Consider the following 21,325-nt stretch of genomic DNA (forward strand, 5'->3'; position numbering starts at 1 on the left):
ATATGGCTTAAGCAATGATTTGATGAAATTGTGTATGTTCGTGTTTACAAACACCCATTATGATGGTTCACATTTCAACAGTTTTCTGTGTCTAGTAAAATAATCACCAAAACCCCTAAAATGCATTCCTGGCCCGAAAAATTCAAAACACATTGAGCTTTCAAACCTGTCAACCGACAAACACGTCAAAGTGTATAAACCAAAGTTCATTCGTTGTCATGGATTGTTGATGTTGACGTTTCTAAAAGTGCGACGAAGAAAAACAACTCACAAAACACCAACTTCAAGTCATTCTCATCGGTTGCGTATGAATGCGTTCTGTTCCGTTGAATTGTGCATGTGTGTGCATCTGAAAGAAAAAAAATACCGATGGTTCAATTTAGTGAGTCTGAAGCCGTCGACATATCAATTTGTGTTCGGTTAATTTGCACATACACATTTCATTTCAATAGTTTTTTTTCTTCTTTCGTTCAGAGCATAAGTCATACGCAGTGAAGAAGTGTCCAACTCAAATTAAATCAACACAACGTATTCGAACAAGGTAAAAATTTGAGGCGTTTGTATTAAAAAAAATATAAATAGATTAATTGAATGTGTGTTGCATTAATTTGGATGGTTCCATTTTGGTCAAGAAAATCCATTATTTTTACTCTCTCGCCGACATTTGTCCCGTCGGTAAGTGCACAAGAAATTGTGTAAATTGGTCCCGTTATAATAATAAGTACGCGTACCGATTCAGCGAAGTGTACACAAGCCAAAGTAGAAATTATGAATATGACTGCGACTGAATAGCAGAGATAAGAGTGCGCCTACCAAACACCAGTGCAGTGGTATTGTGTGTCTGAGTGTGTGCGTAATCGGGTATATTGTGGCTGGCTGCCTGGCTAAACATTTGGAATTGAGTTAGTGCGACTGCGACTGCGTATGTTCTTTAGTTGCTTTGATGCGAATTCAATTCGGTGGATTTTTTTCTCTCATTTTGCTACAGATACACGAGAAAAGTGAGCAAGAATAAAATTATTACGGTGTTATTTATTATTTAGTTGAATGTTTCTGTCTCTCTATCGTTCTCGCTCGTTCTCTACCGCACAAACAGCATAATAGTTTCTATTTGTCATTTAGATTGGTTGGTGTAGTTAATGTGTGTGTGCGTGTTTTTTTTTTCGGCTATTGAATAGGCCATGTCTCATGCATCGAATTGTTTTCTTACGTTTTCTCTTTTATCTGTGTAGATTGTCATGTCGATGCAGTTTTAGCTTAATTTATGTTTGAAAATACGACACACAATCGATTCTGTACGTTTGCTGAGCTCGGTCACATCAACTTATTGAAATATTCATAATCAGCACAATTTTCTTTTTTAAATTGTTGTTGTAGTTTCTGTGTTTCTGATTTGCTCAAGACAGCCAATCAGTCAATTTGGTTGGGATTTTATTTTCTGTGACAGATTAGTAGGTGCACTAACTAATTGATTTTTAATGAAGTTTATTTGCTGACATTTGCAATTTTCTTGTTTCTTTTGTTTTTTTTCTCTCTCTCTCTCTCTCTCTCTCTCTCTCTCTCTCTCTTTCTCTCTCGTTCGGGTTGTATTTAGAGTTGTGTGCCACTATACAGCAATGGCGAAGGTAGCCGGAGAGAAGATAGTTGAAACACCAAAAGAGCACGATGAAAGTGCTACAAATGGTGATACCAGCAAATTGGAATACAGTGGTCTGAGCGAAGACACGTTGTGTACTAATGAAACACAGAATAAATCCATTGCCGACGAAATCGCACAAGATTTCAATGAAGATTTAGATGAGCACAGTGCACCCGTACCATCGGCCAAAGCAATCAAACGCGAAATCACTGGAAGTCATCCATTCAACGATGATGATTTTCCAAACAAAACATTGACCACATTGGAAACGGTCAAGAAACCGGCACAGCCAAACGATTCCGAAGAAATCGAAATTTGTCCCATCGAAACGGAAGAAGATGAATTCGAAGAGGAACCGATCTTACTCGAAGTGGTAAACGAAGATGAAGAGAATAAAGAGAGTGAAGTGGCGGTAAAACCGGTGACGTATCGGAAGCCCACACAAATCGCTGCTCTAGCAAATGATGTGCGAACAAAAATGCAAACGCCAAAAATGAACAACAAAACCGTTCAAAATGATTCGATTGTGACGCCAAACAAACCGATTCCAACACCATCTGCAGGTACCATTGAAATTCCAAGAGAATTAATAACATCAGATGCCAGTGCTATATCGCCGCTTATAATAAATCATATAAAAACTCCGTTAGCTAACAGTGATGATTTAATTGCTATTTTAGAGGGCGATGATAATGGATCGGCCAATGCATCGGTGGCACATTACGAGCTGTCGCTGTCGAGTGGAAACACGAACGGTGAACAGAAATTAGTATTGACGGCTGAAGAAGAGCGTGAAATCGCCATGGAGCAAATTATGAGTTTGCCGAAAAAGAAGAAAGGCCGTCCAAAGCTCAATCCATCGGTGAAGGCGGCACGCGAAGCACGATTGGCGAAAAAACCGAAGTGTGTGGCATTGGTCAATTCATTGGTATCCGATTGGGATGAGGGTAAGCAGGATGAAGCGACCGAAACGGAAATCGTTGTTGAAATTCGGCCGCAGAAAAAGCAAGCAATTGTTGAGCCAACCGAACCAACATTCCGACGTTCACGAATTATAAAAAAGAAAATTATCTGGGACCCAGATGCGCCCGAAACGGCCATCAATTACGCAAGCCTGGCGCACACATCCGGAGCTGGACCGGCAAAGAGACCGCGCAAGAAGAAAGACTCCGAACCATCGGAAGGGAATGAATCGCTAACTGAAGAAGTGACATTGCCTTCAGTTCCGGCACCGAAAAAGAAGAAAACCTCGGAAATTGACAAATTGCTGGGTGATGAAGGTGCGGCAAACATGTTGAACTCATTGCACCAGGGCAACAACAATAATGTCAAGGCAATCGATGGCACAAGTCCAAGCAAAATTCCACGTGCAAAAGCGATCAAAGTCGAACCGTGCAATGTACAAAGTACAACACCAGTGACAGCCAAGGCAAAGGCGACCAAGGTAAAAGAGGCCAAAGAGCCAAGTCCACAGAAACAACCACAGAATGCAAACAAAAAAAATGTTACACCAAAAAGTGGTGTTGGTGGTGCCGCTGGCAAAAAACGTGGTTCAAAAACGTCCGACTCATGGGATTACATTTATAAATCTCGTCCCGACGACTGTATGATCATTCGACGACGATCAAACAGTTCATATTCCAGCGGGGCCAGCCTGAATCGTACAAGTATTGATTTGCCAAATGCACCATATGTTGGCGATTTTGATGGCGTTGACAATGATCACGAGCCAGAAATGCCACCCAACAAACGACCGCGCTCTAACAAAGACAAGAACTTTGAGTTTGCCCGACCACGAGCCAAGAAAATTGGAAAACCCGATGCTGAACCAAAGTATCCGACCAGTTTTGATGAGGCCAAAAATTCCGGTGTCGTTGTCAATGACGTGTTCACGAACCATAAAGCAATCAAAAATGCCAAATCCGATGAAAATGTCGATTTCGCTGCGCTACCCATCAAATTGGAAAATGGCAACGACAAAGACGCATCATTCACACAGATTTCATTGTGTCGTTACGAAAATTTCACACAAATCATCCTCCAACCAGACGCAACCGATTCAAAGTCTTTGCTTACTGTACAGGTTTGTGTGAATTGTTTTGTTTTCTTTTTTCGTTTCGTTTTTCAAGGGGAAACATTTTTGAAAATAATTCCATCATTTTCTCAAAGATGTTGAAAGAAATCGAGACAGCCTTACATTCGCTGGAAAGTGATAAAACGACAAAATTGGTGTTGTTAACATCGTCCGCTGACAATTTCTGTGGTGGTGTTGACTATTCGTCTCTTGTGCAATCAACGGGTGAAAAACGACGCACTTCTGCATTGGATTTGGCAAAGAAGCTAAAGTGAGTCTGACCTTTTCAACTTATTTCATTTTCAAAATTTAATGTTCTGTTTGTTTGTTTCTTTCGGTTAAACAGTAATTTCATCCAAGTGTTGGCCGCATTCAAAAAGCCATTTATGGTTTATGTGAAGGGTCTGGTAAATGGTTTGGGTGCAAGAATATTACCACTGTTTGATGTTGTTTGGGCCGAAAGTGGCGCTTCATTCAGTGCAACAGTTCAAGATTATGGTGAGATAATCGAAGGAACCGCTTTGTTATCAGCAACCGATAAAATTGACTACAATGCCGTAAGTAACAATTTGAATGATTTTTAACAAGTATTCATTGACAATACAGATGATATAATCAATATGTTCCTCTTCCCCAAACAGAAAGCCAAGCTGTTATTTTTAAACGAAGTGATGGACGCAGAAGAGGCCAAAGATTGCAAAATCGTAACCCAGGTACTTAAAGAAGGAACAGCCGATCAACGCGTTCTGATTGAATGCGACAAATTGGCCACGAAATCGTCTTTGGTGAGTCACTACTCCATTCAAATTTTCTCTCTAAAACTCTCTCTTTTATCCATTTAAAAGAAATACACATTTGCACCTTATTCGTGATCATTCAATTTACAAATAGAAAAGTCATTGAACCGATGATAATTGTTCTACAAAAATGTTTCATCTTCTTCAACCAGGTATTGGAAACGTTCAGACTGATTCAGCAACAAAATGTGCTTCCGAAGCTGAAAGACTCGTTGAAAATCGAGCAAAAGCAATTGTTGCAACAGTGGACGAAATCGGATTTTGTGGAGAAAATCAAAGCACAACAATAGTTTATTAAATCGATACGATTTATGCGCGCGCGCGTCGGCAACAATTGCCGGCCAGCACTACAAAAACCATACATTTCTTCACATTGCATTCTTAATATATAGACAGATTTGATTTCCATCTTCTATTAATTTTTTTTTCTTCCCTCTTGAACTTGACTATCATTCATTTAACATTTTGAGCTTATCGTTTTAAGAAGAGAAAAGTTTTTTCTAAGTTACGAAGTTTATACGTATATACTAGATTATTAGAGAAAACAGAGAGATACATTTATTTTAGTTGAAACAGAAGAAAGTTGAAGAAAACTACGTATAGGTAGTAGATATGTTGAAGTGGCCTTAAGTTTATTTAGTGTTCAACGTTCGACTGGAGCGTTGTCAAAATAACGATGAAATAAGAGACAGAAATATTCACAATGAACGAACTCAACCATTTTGTTATGGCGTAATTGATTTATGTCTTCACATTTAAACAGAAACAAGTGTCAAATTAATAATGTTAAATGAATTGAATTCGAAGCTCGATGTTAGCTATTGAAACGTAATATTAGAATCGCATTCACACCGTTCAGGGATTGACAAATTCACACAAGAAAAAAACAACAACAACAGCAACATCCTATTGAAACCAATTTAATTTTAATTGCAATTCGTTAATGATCAGAGGATAAATTCGACACAAACCCATTTTGAGACGAAAAGAAAACCCTACAAAATTGAATCCAAAACAAAACACAAATACAACAAACGAAAATGTTATTCATTTTCCAAGTGCAAAGAATACTAGATAGGAATGATTTTCAAAATCGTACAAATTTTGTTCTCTTTAATTCTTCCTTTGGTTTAACATAAAATTGCTTCCATTCAAAATCACATTTAATTCGAATGACACAGATAAAAAAATGAAAATTGTGTTTTATTCCTCACTTTACAATGGGTAAACATGTTATTTTGTTACACATTATTCGTGGCACATTTTTATATGGATCGGATCTCATTCATTCGAGCCGATTAAATTCGAAAAGCAAGAAAAAAACAATAAAATCAAATTAAAATCATTAAAACGAAGTAAATGTCATTTAATTCATTTGAAAGAAAAATAAATTAGATTTTATTCGCCAGGCGTTCCAATTCATTGAGCAGCATTTCGGGGATGTATTTCTCCAACACCTCTCGCGTAATTTGAGCACATTCAGCGAATTTGAATAGAAAATGCAACGCGATGTAGGCTTCGGCTCCAATTTCTTTCTTCAATCTGAAATAATATACGGAAAAAAAGCAATTGTCAACGTCGATGCAACGAAATAAAACCAGTTTAGCAATTTTTAATCTTACGGTAAATTGTAATCGGCCATTGAAACCACATATTGAGCCATTTCATCGATGAAAATGTCTATGAGTTCGACGTGATATTGTCTCAACACCGTAATAACACCGACAACAAATGAAATACCATCGATATGCTCGGCTAATTTCTTTCCAACCAAAGTCGAGATATTTTTCACATAGTTCAATTTCGACAGTTGTGAAATGCTCAGCAGCACCATTGCGGTGGCCATATTCCGGAAATGTTTCGTTTCGATGTACACCTTTTCGTAGGGATTGTAAATGCCAGCCCATTCGAGATACATGTTCAGCTTCCACAAGAGTTCAACGCTCGGACACGGCTTTTGCGCATCCAATTCGTGCGATTTTAGCTCAACCAACAAAGCACTGACGAGAAATAGTCAAGAGTCATCAATAAAAGTTCGATTATCGTAAATTGTTTTAAAAACAAAAATGTTTCATCAAATATACAAACGACGAAAAAAAGGGTAAAACTCAAGAAACTCACTCGTTCATGGTTCGTAGGGCTGATTCCAGGTTCTTCGATTTAAATTTACAGCTGGAATTCAACTCAAATGCGATGTATTTGCGAATGATTTGCTTTTGACCGATCGCTAGTACCAAATCAAGGATTTTTGGCGTGGCTTTCAGAAACTTTGACACGTGATTGTTGTAAAATTTCATCGGTTGAGGCACAGTTGAAGTGGACGTGGACGCTTCATTGTTAACCGAATTGATAATATCAGCCATTGCCTTATCATTCAAAATACCGTGTTGCAATGTGTTTAGAAGTGACTCTAGATCCGACTTTATCATATGCGAGTAGAGCTTGTCTAACCCAACCAAACCAGCTGGTTCGACGCTTTCGATTATTTTTGTCATCACATTCATGTGCAACAGTTTCTTGTGTGATTTGAAGTCATACCACGATGACACTCCGTCGATATAGACCGTGGTTCTATTTGGAAGTGAAAAAGAAGAGAAACCATTTTAGTAAGTAAACATGATACTTGATAGGAAGAATGGAAGATTATTCGAAAAATAAAAAGTTTAGATTGAAAAAATGAATTTCGAAGAAAAAAGCGTCTTACTTCGGATCTGTGTGCCGTAAAATTTCGGCAGCCAATCGGCCGATAAAGTTCACCGAAACTGTATCAGTTGGCGGAAATATGGGTATTGGAATATTTGTGCTCTGGTATTCTGACTGCCACTCTAACACTTTCTTCCTCAAAAATGTATTGCATTCCTTTTCGACGTTGTAGTTTATGATGCGAAACATCTGTAATCCGAAACAAGAAGGAAAAGATGAATGAAAAATTCCATTGTTGTGTATTCAAAGCAATATACAAACCTCTTCTTGCCAAATTTTAAAGCCATAAATATTCAAATAATCCTGTACATATTCGAATGAACGTTTGTAACCGTCGATAATTTTGGCTAAATTCGTTAATTTATCCACTAAATCCTTCTCAGGCGTCTTTGATTTCGCATTAAAAGTCAGCCCATTGTGAAGTGATTCGGCCAGATGTTTGACCAATTCTTTGCGAATGCCATCTTCGAGCAATTGCTTTGGATCTAATTCTATGACCCCAACGAGAGTTTTCTTCATTTGCAGAATACCCTCGGTAAACACGGATATTTCGTACGTATTCTTGGCCACTGCAAACCGTTCATCCAACTGTGCATACTCGCGCACCTTATCTTTATCGAGGCGTGTTGGTACCTCTTTCATCGTTTCCGTTTGAATGTTGATAATTTTCGCCAGAATTTCAAACATTGTCTTTGGAATGATTTGTATGACTTTGCGTACATAATTGACAAGTTCATTGCTATAATATTGTGATACCGATTCCAAATCGTCGCTACGCGCTTGATTGATGCGCAACAGTGGAATTTCCAAGGCACTAGCTAATTTCAAAAATGTTGCACGCAATTTTATCACCAAACTCGGTTGCTTTTTCACACTTTCCTGCATGATCACCGTGTATTTGTCGATCGTAATCCAAGCATAGCTCAGATCGCCGATAATTTGTAAATTTATCAAATTCTCCTCTTTGATATTGATCGTTTGAATCATTTGATGAAGATATTGGTCCGTTTCAATGAGATGCTGTTTCACTTGCATATTCGAATTGAGATTATGGTATTCCTGTACGCGTTCCAGTGCCTGAATCAATTGGATAATCTTGCGGCCGGATACGTTGGCATTTTCATGGGATAATTCGCTCACTTCTTTGGCAATGTCGGCAAACCATTTTTTTAAATCGTCATTTTTCTTGATTTTCATCAGAGAATTCGATGCGGAAAACACTTCACTCAATTCGGCCAATCGCTCGTGCGCCTCTTTTCGACACGCATCCCATTGTGATTCCTTTTCCGTTAGAACATCTTTGATTATTTCACGCACCTTAAACTCCAACTGACTGACATTCAGCAGTAGCTCAAATAATTCAATCGATTTGTATGCCGAGTCGTTGATCACTTGACTTTCATATTGCTTACACTTTTTATTCTGGCTGCAATCATACGTGGATTTACTTGTGTGCAACATCATCCATCGCATCGTTACATTGCATTCACGGATCAAATTCACAATTTTCGTGATGTTTTTGATGAGCATTTGCTGTGTGACAATGCCTTCTTTCAACAGTGTCCGCGTTTTCTGAATCAATTTTTCCCGCTGCATCGAATGTTTTACGGCAATTTCTTTGATATGTTTCGTATCGATGACATTTAATAGAGCACCTTTGGCCGCTTTGTACGGTTCCCAAGCGTCGATTAAATTCACAGTGATTCCCATGTAAATGGAAACGATCCAATTGTCCGAGAAGAATTTGTCGACAATTTCACGCATTTGCGATTGCTGTTGGTGGAGCGTGCGTGGCGAAAAATATAGGCAAACATACAACATGACCGCTTGATTTGCTAACGCAGTCGATCGATGCTCTGGCAGTGGATAGACCGAAATTTGATTGTAAATATCGTCCGATCGAAGCCGCCCAATTATCATTTCGATGAAGATTTCATCCAATTCAACGCGCCTGTAGAATTTCAATCAGGTATTAGGTAAATGCGATTGAACTGACTATGCAAACATAGGAGACCAATCTGAAACACTCTTCTCTTACCTAAAATACTCTTCTGGATAGTTTGAAACTCGCTTTGCATCCGGCGCATTACTGAAGCCGGTCGAACGCAACAGCATACAAATGTCTTCAATATTGCTGTCACTGTTGATTTTGCCGGTGCCATACCGATGGTATGACACAAGGATTCGTTCACGCACTATGCCCGGAATATGCATATCGAGAATCAACAGCATGGCACCATACAAATAAAGGGCTTCCGTCTGAAATGGGCGTATATATCAAATTTCAATTAGTGAAATCGACGGTTTTTTCTTCATCGTTAATCTGATGTCAAAAATATGTTCAGAGTTTCCATTCACAACGTACCAGTAACTGTTTCCCTTCACCATCTTGCAGTATCGATTCCAAGCTCTGCTGAATGTACATGCCTTCATTGACTTCATGTATGTAAAACTTCAAATCGCCCACATATTGATGGACACTCTCAAACGCCAAATAGCATCGAGTCAAAATTTCCAAGTAGTTTTCACGTACTTCCTCATCAAGATCTTGTAACTCCTGATGGAAAATCAATATTAGATGTTTAGTGATTCTGTATTTTAAGCTAAACAAATCCAGTTTTTTGCTCTTCAATCATGTTTTGTTCATCAACTCACAGAACTCTCTTCGATTCTCTTCTCCTGTGCTTCGGATATTTTGAAGTAGCTAAAGTCCAAGATGATTTCGGCATATTTCACTTGGTCTTGCTTCTTCTCAAACCTATTTTTGCATTCGAAAAATGTGAAATTTGCACATATTTTCAATAAAAAAAAAAACTATTCCATTCAACCGATCAACATACCTATACAACTCTGGAATGTAATCTTTGACTCGTAAAATTTCGGCAATGATTGCATTGCCGCATGCAACAATTTGTAATAAATTTTGACCACATACATTATCTTCCGCTAAAAACTCGGTCATTTTTATTTATATTTGAATGGAATGAAAATCACGTTACGAATTTGTATTGCATTGAATAAATTAACAACTAGTAAACTATTAATGATGGACAGATCAAAACAAAAGAGAGAAGTAGAAAAAAGCATACCAGTGAATGTTTTGACACTGCGTTTCGATTTGACGTTTCAGTTGTCAAAATATCAACAGATGAATCTTATCGGTCGTTTGACATTGCGTGTAAATAGTTGCATGGATCAACAATGTCAAGTCCATATAAATATTTGAAAATTGAAAATTTGGGTAAACTTCGAAAGATTACCATAAGCAATCCCAAACTCAAAAATGCATTGAATTTGCAAGCATATGAAGAATTGACGGGTAAAGCGAGGCATTTTTGAATTGTTGATCTTTGGACTGAGTCGTTGTTTTCTTCTTCTTCTTCTTTATTTTAGATGGTCTAAACAGAGCTGCCACAGATGACTCTGTGTCGATAGTGGCAATAACAGGTGATGGGGACTATTACAGCTCAGGAAATGATATTAAACACTTTTTAACTGTAATCGATCCAGAAAAGGAGCTAATAAGGGCGAATATTGTCTTAAAATCGATGATTCAAAGCTTCTACACATTCCCAAAATTGTTGGTTTGCGTTGTGAATGGGCCATGCATTGGCATTGCATGTTCAACAGCTGCTCTTTGTGATGTAATCTATGCAGTGGATACAGTAAGTCTGAATCGATTTTTATTCTTTTTTTCTATTGTTTCTTCTTTTATTAAAATATTCTTGTCGGTTTCAGGCCTATTTCTACACTCCCTTCTCGCTACTTGGACTATGTGCTGAGGGATGCGCTTCGTACACATTTTCACGCATTCTCGGCAAAAGCAAAGCCAATGAGATGCTACTCTTGAACCATAAACTAACAGCAGCCGAAGCGTTGCAATTCAATTTTGTGGCAAAAGTTTACACAAAATCTGAATTGGACACAGTGCTATGGCCGAAAATCCGTGAGCAATCAGAATTGTCAAGAGAATCAATTTGTGTAACAAAGAAGTTGCAATCGAAATTCGATCAAAAAAGCTTGGAGACGGCATGCGATGCAGAGTTGAAGGAGCTGTACAAACGTTTCTCTACCGACGACTTTATACAAGCCGTTGTCAATTTTATACAACGCAAATCTAAACTCTAGCCTAGAGTCTTTAGGTGAACTTTGAACGCCCTTTTGAACCGTCTACACTCTTCTTATCATGGAGATTTTTCCCTATGAATTTCGTCCAATCATTTTTTTTTAAATCATGTGGCATTTTAAGAATAAAATATTCTGTGGTGATAGGAACAATAAAGCAAATCGATTTTATGAATTTTATTGTTTTTTTTATTTAAATTGCAGATTTCGTTCATTTACGTGGCAATGGTAATAACACTCACAATTATTTCTTATCTTAGTTTATAACCAATCGCGCCAATTCATCAATCAATCGTTATCAACACATCGTTTCGTAATCTGCTTTGCTCTTTCGGAATGAACCTGTACTAGTTAACAATTGTTAATTAATTTCTTTTTGTTGTGTTGTTGTTGCGTTAAGGAATATAGCATTTAACAGCGGTAAAAAAGGGGGATATTGGATTTGAATTTATGTTGATCACACAAGATCGGTTGGGTTCGATTTTTTTTTTTCGTTGTTATCAGACACTCGGTTTTCCTAAAGATTCCAAAAATCAATGATACAAAAAGAATATATCCTACTGAGCGGCAGCGATGCGAGCCTTTTGCTCTTCAACTGCTTTGAAGTGTTCGGCTCGGGCTTGTTGAACTTCTGGTGTGTCCTGTGGCCCATTGTTGTTGTTCAATTGAATGGCGAATGGCAATGAACGGGCGGCAATCAATTGTCGTCCGGCATAAAATGTTGGAGTGTTGAATGAGTATGAGAATGCGCCGGGCGCTGACGATGAAATGGCAAGAATTTGTGCTGGTTGTTCGTTATCTGGTTCGGCGGCTGCACGAAGCGATGCTTCATTGAATGCACGGAAATGTTCGGCCTTGGCTTGTGCAACTTCGGGTGTATCACCGATTCCATTCAACGCTGCTTTTGGCAGGTTGGTGGCAGCAGCACGGAATCCATTTACTGAATCAGCCGTGTATTCCACAGTTTGAAGACGGCCCTCAGCATCAACGTAACTATATGAACCACGGGTGACGCCATCGATGGATTTCGATTCAACTTTAGCCGATTGACCACCGTTATATCCGTATGAGTATTGGCCGAGCGTGTCTTGTGAATGATATTGGCTGATGACTGGCGATTGAGCGGTGATGATCGTTGGCGTTAGAATGGTTTGTGGTGCAGCAAACACGGCCACAAACAATGCTGACACAAAGATAAGCGTTTTCATTTTGAAATTGAGTTTTTTCGGGTTTAAAAAATATGAGTTTAATAAAATTGAACGTGAACCACGTAAATTCAAACTAAAGCGCTGCTGGTTTTTGTATGATTCAACTATCCAGTACTCGCTCTATGGCTTATCGGTTCTGATGATTCTTGGACTCGTGCATGGCTTTTTATACCATTCTTTTGTGAGTCGATTTGTCTTGGCCAATCGTCACCACCGCCGCTGCTGCCGCCGACAACGACGACGACGACAACAGCAACGGCTACGACGCTTGTCGTCGCGCCGGTCGTCTATATTTCATTACATGATGAAACACTGCAACTAATAATGGTGAAGCACACGCAGAAAATAAAGCAGAAAAGAGAAGCATATGATACATTGGCGTGCAATGATTACTGGTTTTCAGTTTCGGAGATTCACATATTCATGATGTGAATAGAGATACAGCCTATATTAAATGGGAATTGCATGTACTTGCAACGTGCCACACGAAAGCCAATCCATTGCATATCATTTGCTGGGTGCTGAAAGAACGCACATATATGTGCATCAAATATAAGCGACCTCGATCTTCTTGTTTCTGTTTCTTTCGCCTTACCACTTTATCACGTTACAATTTTTTTTTTCTTTCGACGTCGTTGCTGTGGTCTTTTATTCATTTTTTGTGTTTTTTCGGTCGACGCTTTTATGAAACGTGTGAGTGTGCACATAAATTTCCTTCTAGATTAGCTCATACTACGTTTAGTGCACCAATTGTGTGATATATATCACGAGGATCGGTGATGATGTATGCGCGTATCATTTTACAGCACGGAAGAAGATCAGCCACGGCAAGAAATAACGAGAACAACGAAGTGGTACCGCATTTACAATATATTCTTGTATACATATGTATCTATTCGATTGTTCGATTCACATTCTGCGCCTGTTGGCAAGGTCGCCAAAGATAAGAGCGCGCGACCGACCACCATACACCATTTATGGTTGATGCATTGTGCGTGATTCATTAAATCCTCCTTTTTCGAATGCACAAAGAATGTGAAATAACGAAACACAGATGATCGCATTCACTGACAAAAGAAGATCCATCACAGTCATGCGCCATTAAATGACGGCTGTAATGGGTGTGCGCTATACACAAAGGATACATTGCCGGTATATTGTAGTTCGTCGCTAACAATAAGATCGCTTGGCATCGACAGACACTCGAACTAGTATCTCATTTGCTCTGATTTTTAATTTTTTTATTTTAAATGTACGATGAAACGGATTGTGTATATAGATGTGTGGCATTTTATAAATGGAGCTCCATCTTAAAGAAGCAACACTAATAAATTGACCTTCAATACTTTCGATACTTGCATGGCTTTAACTTTGATTTCAATTATTTGTCTCAAACATCGGCATCATTAATTCTATGCATCTACCATTTTTAACAACGGAGTGTTACTCTACTGCCGTTATTGGCGTTGGTTGTCAGTGTCGACGTCGTCGCCGTTGCTTCTCGACCAAAATCCGACGTAAAACATATAGATCAACAACAAAATATCAAATTTGTTGAAACTATTATAATTGAGTGCATGCAAATTATTCGGTTGATAAACATGCTACTACTACTACTACTGCTGCTGCTGCTGCTGCTGATCACATTCTGTTCCGAGTTACAAATTCTACTTCATAACACTGCATAATGCGTCTTCAATTACAAAACGCCGAAACCATAGAAAAAATCACTTTCGCTTAAATCGGATAAATTAGATGTCTTGGGAATTATTATTATTATCAAATTACAAAATCAAAAGCCAAATCGAGTCGCCGAGTTACGTCGTGTAAAATTATGTGGAACACTTAACCAAAGCCGTGTAACGACAACGTGTGTGGATGATTGTCTTTTATTTGTCTCTTTGTTTCATTGCGGTTTGTCAATTGCATCGATCAAAAAGGTGCTAATTTAAATTGGTCTATAATTTTTTTTATTTTGTTGGTTTTTGGTTGGAACGAAAAAAAAAGAATTAAGAAATTTGGTCTGGTACCACATTGACAAGGATCTAGACAGTGCAGCTGCTACACTTCCCAAGACATACATACCATCAATTACACTCACGTTTTTTTCTCTCTTCCAAACCGAAGATCGAGTGTCATTTACTTACCATTTGCCTGTGTGTGTGAATAATCGATTTCATCATTTTGCAAATTAAGTGGTTTCCGAAAGAACGAAACGAAACGAAAATGATTAAGAACATAACAAGAGTTAATTAAATGTTTTTTAGCAATGCTGACAACATCCCACTGCTAGAACCGGTCGTACGAAGCAGCAACTGAAATTGAATTGTATTGAATGGGACAAAACGATCGATCGGTGGATGGATGGATTCGATTACTTTCTAAACGCATCTTAAAAATACAATTAAATGTTGTCGCATTGTCATACGACCTGTCTGCACATAATTAAGATCATGAACAATATATTCTACAATGACCATAAATGGATATGCTGAAGCGCTGTACATTACTTTCGGACATTGTTCGTCGATCGATACGTTTATTGACGTCTGCAATTCGATTATGCATTTTTCGCTCTTTCTCTTCTCCTTGTTAAAGGTCGTCGTCTCATTAGCGAAAGTATCATTCAATATATAAACATAGTAGCCATGGCAACCAAAAATTGCCGCGCTTTTCATGGGTTTCATGTATAATTCAAACAAATTGATTACTTAATCCATTTACCGGATATCATTTTAATTGGAATAGATATGACAGAATTGAGTTGCATTGAAACAAATGTTTACAAAATATTCAGTACGAATCTTATGGCGATTTCGATTGAAATTGAGATTGTTGCACTTGTTTGATACCTTGTCGATACTCCCAAAACGAAATGAATCCATCATTATCCGTGTCCATAAGTTTTAAATTATAATCAACATATTGCACCAGTTCATCGTCCGTGTAAACTTTACTATTATCCAAATATCTGGTGACATTTGCCGTTTGTTCTAATATCAAATAAAATATATACAAAATAGCTCTTGATCTAACTAGTACAAAGTGTAATCAACGGACAAATTTGCAACCAATACAATGACAACTATGTGCAAATTACCTCACATAATTTGGCCGTTTTTTTTCCTTTTCTACATTGTACAATTTTGAGTTTGAAACAGTTTGCATATGATGTCGAGTGCTTATACAAAATGGAATAAATGCTTGTGATTTTTTGTTGTTGTAAAATAATACGAATAAAAATATTTTATTTGAATTGAAATGCTACAAATTACAACGAATTCGAAATCTAAAATTGAACCGGACAAAATTTTATGGTAACGTCGTTATGTGTCTGTGTGTCTTTTCTGGCGTGTCTGCACAATCGAAAGTGTATGTGTGTTTTTGTGTGTGGATTTTTTTAATTCTTGGATCTGTGTCATTGGTTATATTGCGGTGGTGGTCCCGGAAGATACTTATTGTTGATCAGCATTATGTTTCATGTCTTGCTGTGTTTTCACAAATTCCGGAAATGAAACATAGCCATCGTAGTCAGAGTCCATAATTTTAAGTGATTGGTCGATGATTTCGCTTAATTTCTCATCCGTATAGGTGTCTGAACCATCTGCATCAACCGGTTTATTGTCTTTTTCTGGAATTGGTTCAGGTACGCATATGCATGCATTCATTTAAATTTGATTTTGGAAATTTTTCAACTGTGTTTGTGCTTTTTTTGTGGAGGTATTTCATTTCTTAATTTACGATTCCATTCTAAATGTTTGCTGTTTTGGTTCAAAATGGGTTAGTCAGAGAAAAGGTGAAGTTAATTTCTTAGATATAGCAAGAGAATACGGACTTTCTTTGGAACGTAACAGAAGCACATCCTACTTCTAACCCGTAAAATTAACTATATACAAACTGATCGGATTTCAAGAAAATTAGAATATATACAACTCCCCTTGTTACTTAATTTTAGATCGGTAATAAACATCATCGTGAATGACTGTGAAAAATAAATTGTGATTTGAAATTTTTGCATTACCTTTGAAACCAATCCAAAACCAAGTAAAATTGTTATTGTTTAGAAAAGAATTTTGATTTATTCCCAATTTAAATTTATTCACCCGAAATGACATGCGCCAATGCATCATTCGTCATTGCATGCATTACTTCTATGTTACCCAAAATGTGTGTGTGTGTGTTCAAAAACCAAATGAGTTGAATAAATTACGTTATCGAATGAGAAATAATCTCAAGGAAGAGATTATGAAATGGTATTATTTCATCCGTTATGGAATTTCGTCATTTTAAGCTAAAATTCTGGATGGTTTTTTTTTTCTTCTTTTGCGCGCAATTCAAATCAGTGTGGAACATTGTGGTGGTCGACTTCATGAGTTTCGTATTCTTTCACATGGTGTTGCACCTCCTTATCGCCAAGTGAGTAAACATATTCATCCCATGATATGTAACCGTCCCAATCGTAATCGGCCTTAGTCAATGCTTTGTCAACCGAATCCGCTAGCATTTCATCGGTCAAATGCTGTGCCTGTGCTTCACTTCCTTCATTTGCTATAAAGTTGGAGATTGCGTTAATTTCGTTCGAAATCCAGTTGACACACAACATTGATTGTCCACGTACGGTTTTAATAACACATAATCGGCGGATTGTTTTATTTTGGAATTTGTTTTGTTGCCGCATTGGCAAAAATCCATTGCATTTGTATTAGCAGTAATTCAAGTGGTTTTAAAAACCAACGAAAAAAGTTTTATTTACAACAACAAGAAAAAAAATTATTACCTAGTTTAAGCATTTAAAATTATCCTGAAAATGTTATGACTCAACCAAAAAAAAAAAACAGAAAACATAAACCGGAACAAAAATGTTTGTTAACAACAACATAAAAACATGTAAAGTGAACAGAATATTTTCAGCGGTGAGTGTGATGACTTTTATACGCTATTCTTGTATTCGGTGTATTCGATGAAACCGTCACTGTTCAAGTCCATGGTTTTCAATAATTCATCGATTGTCTCCTCCAATTGATCGTCGGTGTAGGTATGTTGTCCATCTTTCGGTAGCTCTTCATCTTCGTCTGCATTTAATTGATTATTGATTCATTTTCGAAATAGCAGCCCCAAATGATTTTTGTTTTCATACGAAACATAGGAAATGATAATAATTGATTAGTTGCATTGCATCTGATGTTATTTGCCTTTTGGACGGGGACAATACATACGGCGAACGATCTTAAAACTTGTCGGACAAAAACAATACGCAAATAATAATAAAAATTTGAGCAACATCACGGCGTGACAAATGAAAATCGAATAGTTCCTATCCAATCGCACCCTTGGATGCGCATATTCAGACAAAAAAAAACTTGAATTTTTATTCGATTCTTCTCTTCAACACAAAATAAATTACAAAAAGATGAAGTAAAAATAGATTCGTTTTTTTTTCGTTTTTCAACAGAAAATTCGTTTGCGATTGCAGTTTGTGATTCACACGACTTATTTTTTTTTGTAAATTTCAGCTGATTTTAATCGCTATTGAATCAATGTTTTTTTTCCGGAGCGTGTTTTGAGCTGACGTTAGCAGCACTAACTAACGTCAGCTGCTGATATCAGCTGCTGACGAGTATGCGTTGCGTTGTTTTAACGCATTTGCAGTATAAAAACGAAGAGGCAAGCAAACATCTCATTGGTATGTTTGGAGAATACCTCGTTTTTATACTGAAAAGCAGCTGATATCAGCAGCTGACTTTATTTAGTACTGCTAACGTCAGCTCAAAACACGCTCTGTTTTTTTTTTCTTTTAAAAAGACTTACGTAAATTGAAATTCGTTTCATTTGATTTAAGTTGGAATGGAATTCGATGCGTTTGCAAAAATTAATTTTAGAAATGTGTCGCTTTGCCCTAAGGAGTTACTCCTTTCCGCTTGTTCTGCGAAAAGTGCTAATTTGTCGCATATCTGTTTTGTGATGTTAACATACATATGATTGGGCGAGATAAAAACATAAATCACAGCTTCAATTCACAATAACACAAAACCCGGTTCTTTGTTGTTGTTCATTAAATGTCTTTTTTTTTGTTCCTTGGTAAAGTGTACTTTCAATTCAACCAATGTGACCAATCAATCACGTTCTTTTTTTAGTCAACTCTTTTTCCTTTCCCTCATATAAACTCGCTCGAAAAAGACAATATACAATTATTGCGATCAAACAAAAACGCGACGATCACTCAAAAATTGTTGATAACAAAAAACACAGAATTTAACATGAATTGATACAGATATTTTGAGTTCGAATGTGAGTGTGTGTGTGTGTATGTATGTGTGAGTGACTTTTTGTTTGTGATGTGGCAAATGTTTATCTATGTTGCGGTTGCTGTTGATGATGCTGCTGTTGTTGAGCGGCTGCCTTTTGTTGTGCCCTGATAAATTCTGGATAATCAATGTAACCATCGTTACTTGTGTCGTCCATTTTCAAAATTGGATCTATCAATTGTACGAGCTCTTCATCGGTGAAGACTTTTTCTTCGACTTGTGGCATTTGCTGGGAATTTTCCTTGCTTCCTTGCTCTGTTCCCAGTCGACGACCGACGAGCACCAGAAATGCATTTGTAATTTCATTTTTTTTCATGAAGCGTGATCGCGTTTTTTCGGTTTTCATCAACAGTCATTGTGAGCATACAATGTAATTTGTGTGTAAAACAAGCACAAAATGAGTTCGATGATCCACATTTGCACGTGAAATGGGAACGAATATTTTTTTGCCATATTTTTTTTTTACAACAGATGAATAAATTGGTTTGTTTTGGGAGTTTTTTTTTTGGTTCGATAATTTTTATGCATGGTGGTGAAAATTGATGGGCGATGTTTTTTCGAACATGAAATGGAAAACAAACAGAGAGAGAAAGAAAAATTACGTTTAGATCTAGTATTAACCGACCATTGCCAACTGTTTAAATATCTAGAGAATATAACCAAAAAAGATATAATGTTCAACCAGCGAACGGTACATTCTCTCAAATTCAATTTAACCAATTTTTTTTCGAAATTGATGCATACTTTTCACACATTTTTTTTTCAATTACACTAATTACAAATTGTTCACCGATAAGAAACAGAAAAAAAAAACATTTCGATCCCCATTAAAATCCCACATGCCGATTTTCAACAATTTATGTACAGCAAGCAAAATATCTTTTAATTGTATCGAATTCCAAACAATCTTTTTTGTTTATCTACAATAAATACCCATACTGTATCTCATTTCCACGTATGTGGGTACGGGAATCATGTACAAAAATTGTTTGCAATTCAAAAAAAAAAGTTTTGGAAGCAAAACAAAGCAACAGAGAAAAATAAAAAGAACATCTACAAAAAACATATCCGGTTAAGCCATAGTAGCAAAACACTTACCGTGCCAGTGGATGAGTGATTTGATCAATTCGCTGCCATCTAATTTGTTGTTCTTGTCAGAGTCGTGCATGGTGAAGTAATGGAATTGTAATTCTTGTTCAGACATTTTGCTTGTGTCGATTGGCACTTCCATGTGCTCTTGAATGTGTCTGCAGAAAGAATAAAACGAGATTTTTGTTTATAAGAAATATGCCTAGAGTTTTCAGTTCATCATTTGACTTACTCCTTCTCCTCATTGACGTTACCGGACAGCACACCACCTGTAAATCAGAGAAAAAATTGATCAAAAACTTTTAAAGCATATCCAACATCAAGTATGATGTGTACTAACCATTAGCGCCACCATGAGCATGGCCATGTCCGTGACCATCTGGCACTTGTTGCGGCGGTGGTTGCTGGAATTGCTGTTGTTGTTGTTGTTGTGGCGGTGGCTGTTGAAATTGTTGTTGTGGCGGTGGCTGTTGAAATTGTTGCTGTTGTGGCACTTGCTGTTGATACTGTTGTTGCTGTTGCGGTACACCTTGCTGTTGGTATTGTTGATATTGAGCTTGTTGCTGTTGATATTGAGGTGGCGCTTGGTGGTATTGCACATTTTGTTGCTGCGGAGGAATAAATTTTTTTTTTTAAATTAAATTAACATTTTGTGAAAATGTCGAAATAAACGGTTAAACATATTGGGTAGAACATTGGAACATAGTGTATTTTACTAACATATTGCGAAGGTGGAACGCCGGGTGCAACACGTTGCGCTAATGACAGGCCTATTACTTCAAATAAAGCGATGCTGATAAACAGCAACTTCGTATGATGTCTCATTGAAGTCAACATTTCTGGAACAAAAGAATAAAATGGTTGAATCAGTGGATTTTGTTTTTGTAACAACACTTTCACTTTTTTTTTTGGACACAAACCAGAATCAATGTCAACATTTTTGGTTACAAATATGAATGCAAAACATGGCACACATTAATTTTGGTTTAATTTAAATTTGGTTGAAAGTTTTGTTCCAATTTTATTCGGTTCAATTGGATCATTTCAAGAGAAAATCATTTACGTTTTGTATTTACCTTTAAAATTAATTTGGTTTACGTTATAAACTAAAAATTAAAAAAAAATAAATTCTATGACTATGTGACGTGACGATATACACATTAACAGACGGGCAAATAACTATTATCAAGTCTTTAGTTTTAGTTATGTTTCTCTTTTAAATCAAAAGTATTTCGAATTTCAACACACAAATCATTATCACATTAGACACATACTCGAAACAGCTTTTTTTTTTACTTCACCTACTTCGAATCATCCACGTCAGGTAGTCTTGTTGAACTCGATATACCAATAAGTGTACACGGACTTTCTCTGTAAATCAATAA

At 37.1% G+C, this 21,325-nt stretch overlaps 5 protein-coding genes across 31 annotated transcripts; 2 read left to right on the top strand and 3 right to left on the bottom strand.

Annotated features, from left to right (window-relative positions):
- The first annotated feature begins 290 nt into the window (after positions 1–290).
- LOC129578668 (chromodomain Y-like protein 2) lies at positions 291–5,865 on the top strand. Of its 18 annotated transcripts, none has more exons than XM_055467569.1 (9): positions 676–1,001; positions 1,233–1,295; positions 1,378–1,455; positions 1,595–2,202; positions 2,320–3,722; positions 3,809–3,984; positions 4,060–4,270; positions 4,355–4,498; positions 4,663–5,865. In XM_055467569.1, exons 4-9 carry the CDS (start codon positions 1,617–1,619, stop codon positions 4,798–4,800), a joined length of 2,658 nt encoding a protein of 885 aa, XP_055323544.1. In that variant the 5' UTR covers positions 676–1,001; positions 1,233–1,295; positions 1,378–1,455; positions 1,595–1,616; the 3' UTR covers positions 4,801–5,865. The 18 variants fall into 18 exon arrangements, with proteins under 18 accessions (XP_055323545.1, XP_055323528.1, XP_055323534.1 ...); XM_055467565.1 differs by having other exon boundaries at positions 1,378–1,451; XM_055467571.1 differs by lacking the exon at positions 676–1,001 and adding an exon at positions 1,123–1,147.
- On the bottom strand, positions 5,592–10,343 carry LOC129578667 (WASH complex subunit 5). Its single transcript, XM_055467552.1, has 9 exons — positions 10,054–10,343; positions 9,869–9,971; positions 9,579–9,770; positions 9,252–9,472; positions 7,475–9,164; positions 7,215–7,402; positions 6,632–7,081; positions 6,133–6,510; positions 5,592–6,052 (listed from the first exon to the last, which is right to left on the bottom strand). The coding sequence occupies exons 1-9, from the start codon at positions 10,173–10,175 to the stop codon at positions 5,902–5,904; spliced, it is 3,495 nt and encodes a 1,164-aa protein (XP_055323527.1). The 5' UTR covers positions 10,176–10,343; the 3' UTR covers positions 5,592–5,901.
- A 4-nt stretch (positions 10,344–10,347) lies between these two features.
- Positions 10,348–11,513, top strand: LOC129578673 (enoyl-CoA delta isomerase 2-like). Its single transcript, XM_055467584.1, has 3 exons — positions 10,348–10,532; positions 10,607–10,878; positions 10,952–11,513. The coding sequence occupies exons 1-3, from the start codon at positions 10,415–10,417 to the stop codon at positions 11,339–11,341; spliced, it is 780 nt and encodes a 259-aa protein (XP_055323559.1). The 5' UTR covers positions 10,348–10,414; the 3' UTR covers positions 11,342–11,513.
- On the bottom strand, positions 11,501–15,254 carry LOC129578674 (cuticle protein 6-like). Its single transcript, XM_055467585.1, has one exon. It carries the CDS (start codon positions 12,544–12,546, stop codon positions 11,896–11,898), a length of 651 nt encoding a protein of 216 aa, XP_055323560.1. The 5' UTR covers positions 12,547–15,254; the 3' UTR covers positions 11,501–11,895.
- Positions 15,254–21,322, bottom strand: LOC129578672 (putative mediator of RNA polymerase II transcription subunit 21). Of its 10 annotated transcripts, none has more exons than XM_055467581.1 (7): positions 21,215–21,322; positions 21,017–21,046; positions 20,661–20,779; positions 20,281–20,548; positions 20,173–20,209; positions 19,950–20,098; positions 15,254–16,177 (listed from the first exon to the last, which is right to left on the bottom strand). In XM_055467581.1, the coding sequence occupies exons 3-7, from the start codon at positions 20,775–20,777 to the stop codon at positions 16,002–16,004; spliced, it is 747 nt and encodes a 248-aa protein (XP_055323556.1). In that variant the 5' UTR covers positions 20,778–20,779; positions 21,017–21,046; positions 21,215–21,322; the 3' UTR covers positions 15,254–16,001. The 10 variants fall into 10 exon arrangements, with proteins under 10 accessions (XP_055323556.1, XP_055323555.1, XP_055323551.1 ...); XM_055467580.1 differs by having other exon boundaries at positions 15,254–17,618; positions 21,246–21,316; XM_055467576.1 differs by having other exon boundaries at positions 21,246–21,315.
- Positions 21,323–21,325: the final 3 nt, after the last annotated feature.

The sequence above is a fragment of the Sitodiplosis mosellana genome, unplaced genomic scaffold (genome assembly GCF_009176505.1).
Source record: "Sitodiplosis mosellana isolate CC-2019 unplaced genomic scaffold, AAFC_SMos_1.0 Smas_scaffold_6226, whole genome shotgun sequence".
Classification (NCBI taxonomy): Eukaryota; Metazoa; Arthropoda; class Insecta; order Diptera; family Cecidomyiidae; genus Sitodiplosis; species Sitodiplosis mosellana.

Bases quoted from the DNA above. Each gene is read 5' to 3' on its own strand.
- LOC129578674 (XM_055467585.1), bottom strand. From the start codon at position 12,546: ATGAAAACGCTTATCTTTGTGTCAGCATTGTTTGTGGCCGTGTTTGCT.
- LOC129578672 (XM_055467573.1), bottom strand. The intron at 20,780-21,016 runs GTAAATACAAAA...CTTTTGTTCCAG, and splicing joins AAACCAAATTAATTTTAAAG to AAATGTTGACTTCAATGAGA. The intron at 19,107-19,949 runs GTAAGTGTTTTG...GACTGGGAACAG, and splicing joins ATCACTCATCCACTGGCACG to AGCAAGGAAGCAAGGAAAAT.
- LOC129578673 (XM_055467584.1), top strand. From the start codon at position 10,415: ATGTCAAGTCCATATAAATATTTGAAAATTGAAAATTTGGGTAAACTT. The intron at 10,533-10,606 runs GTAAAGCGAGGC...TCTTTATTTTAG, and splicing joins AGCATATGAAGAATTGACGG to ATGGTCTAAACAGAGCTGCC. The intron at 10,879-10,951 runs GTAAGTCTGAAT...TGTCGGTTTCAG, and splicing joins TAATCTATGCAGTGGATACA to GCCTATTTCTACACTCCCTT.
- LOC129578667 (XM_055467552.1), bottom strand. From the start codon at position 10,175: ATGACCGAGTTTTTAGCGGAAGATAATGTATGTGGTCAAAATTTATTA. The intron at 7,403-7,474 runs GTTTGTATATTG...TTCGGATTACAG, and splicing joins TTAAAATTTGGCAAGAAGAG to ATGTTTCGCATCATAAACTA. The intron at 7,082-7,214 runs GTAAGACGCTTT...ACTTCCAAATAG, and splicing joins TTACGGCACACAGATCCGAA to AACCACGGTCTATATCGACG.
- LOC129578668 (XM_055467554.1), top strand. From the start codon at position 925: ATGTTCTTTAGTTGCTTTGATGCGAATTCAATTCGGTGGATTTTTTTC. The intron at 1,002-1,594 runs GTGAGCAAGAAT...GGTTGTATTTAG, and splicing joins GCTACAGATACACGAGAAAA to AGTTGTGTGCCACTATACAG. The intron at 3,723-3,808 runs GTTTGTGTGAAT...ATTTTCTCAAAG, and splicing joins AGTCTTTGCTTACTGTACAG to ATGTTGAAAGAAATCGAGAC.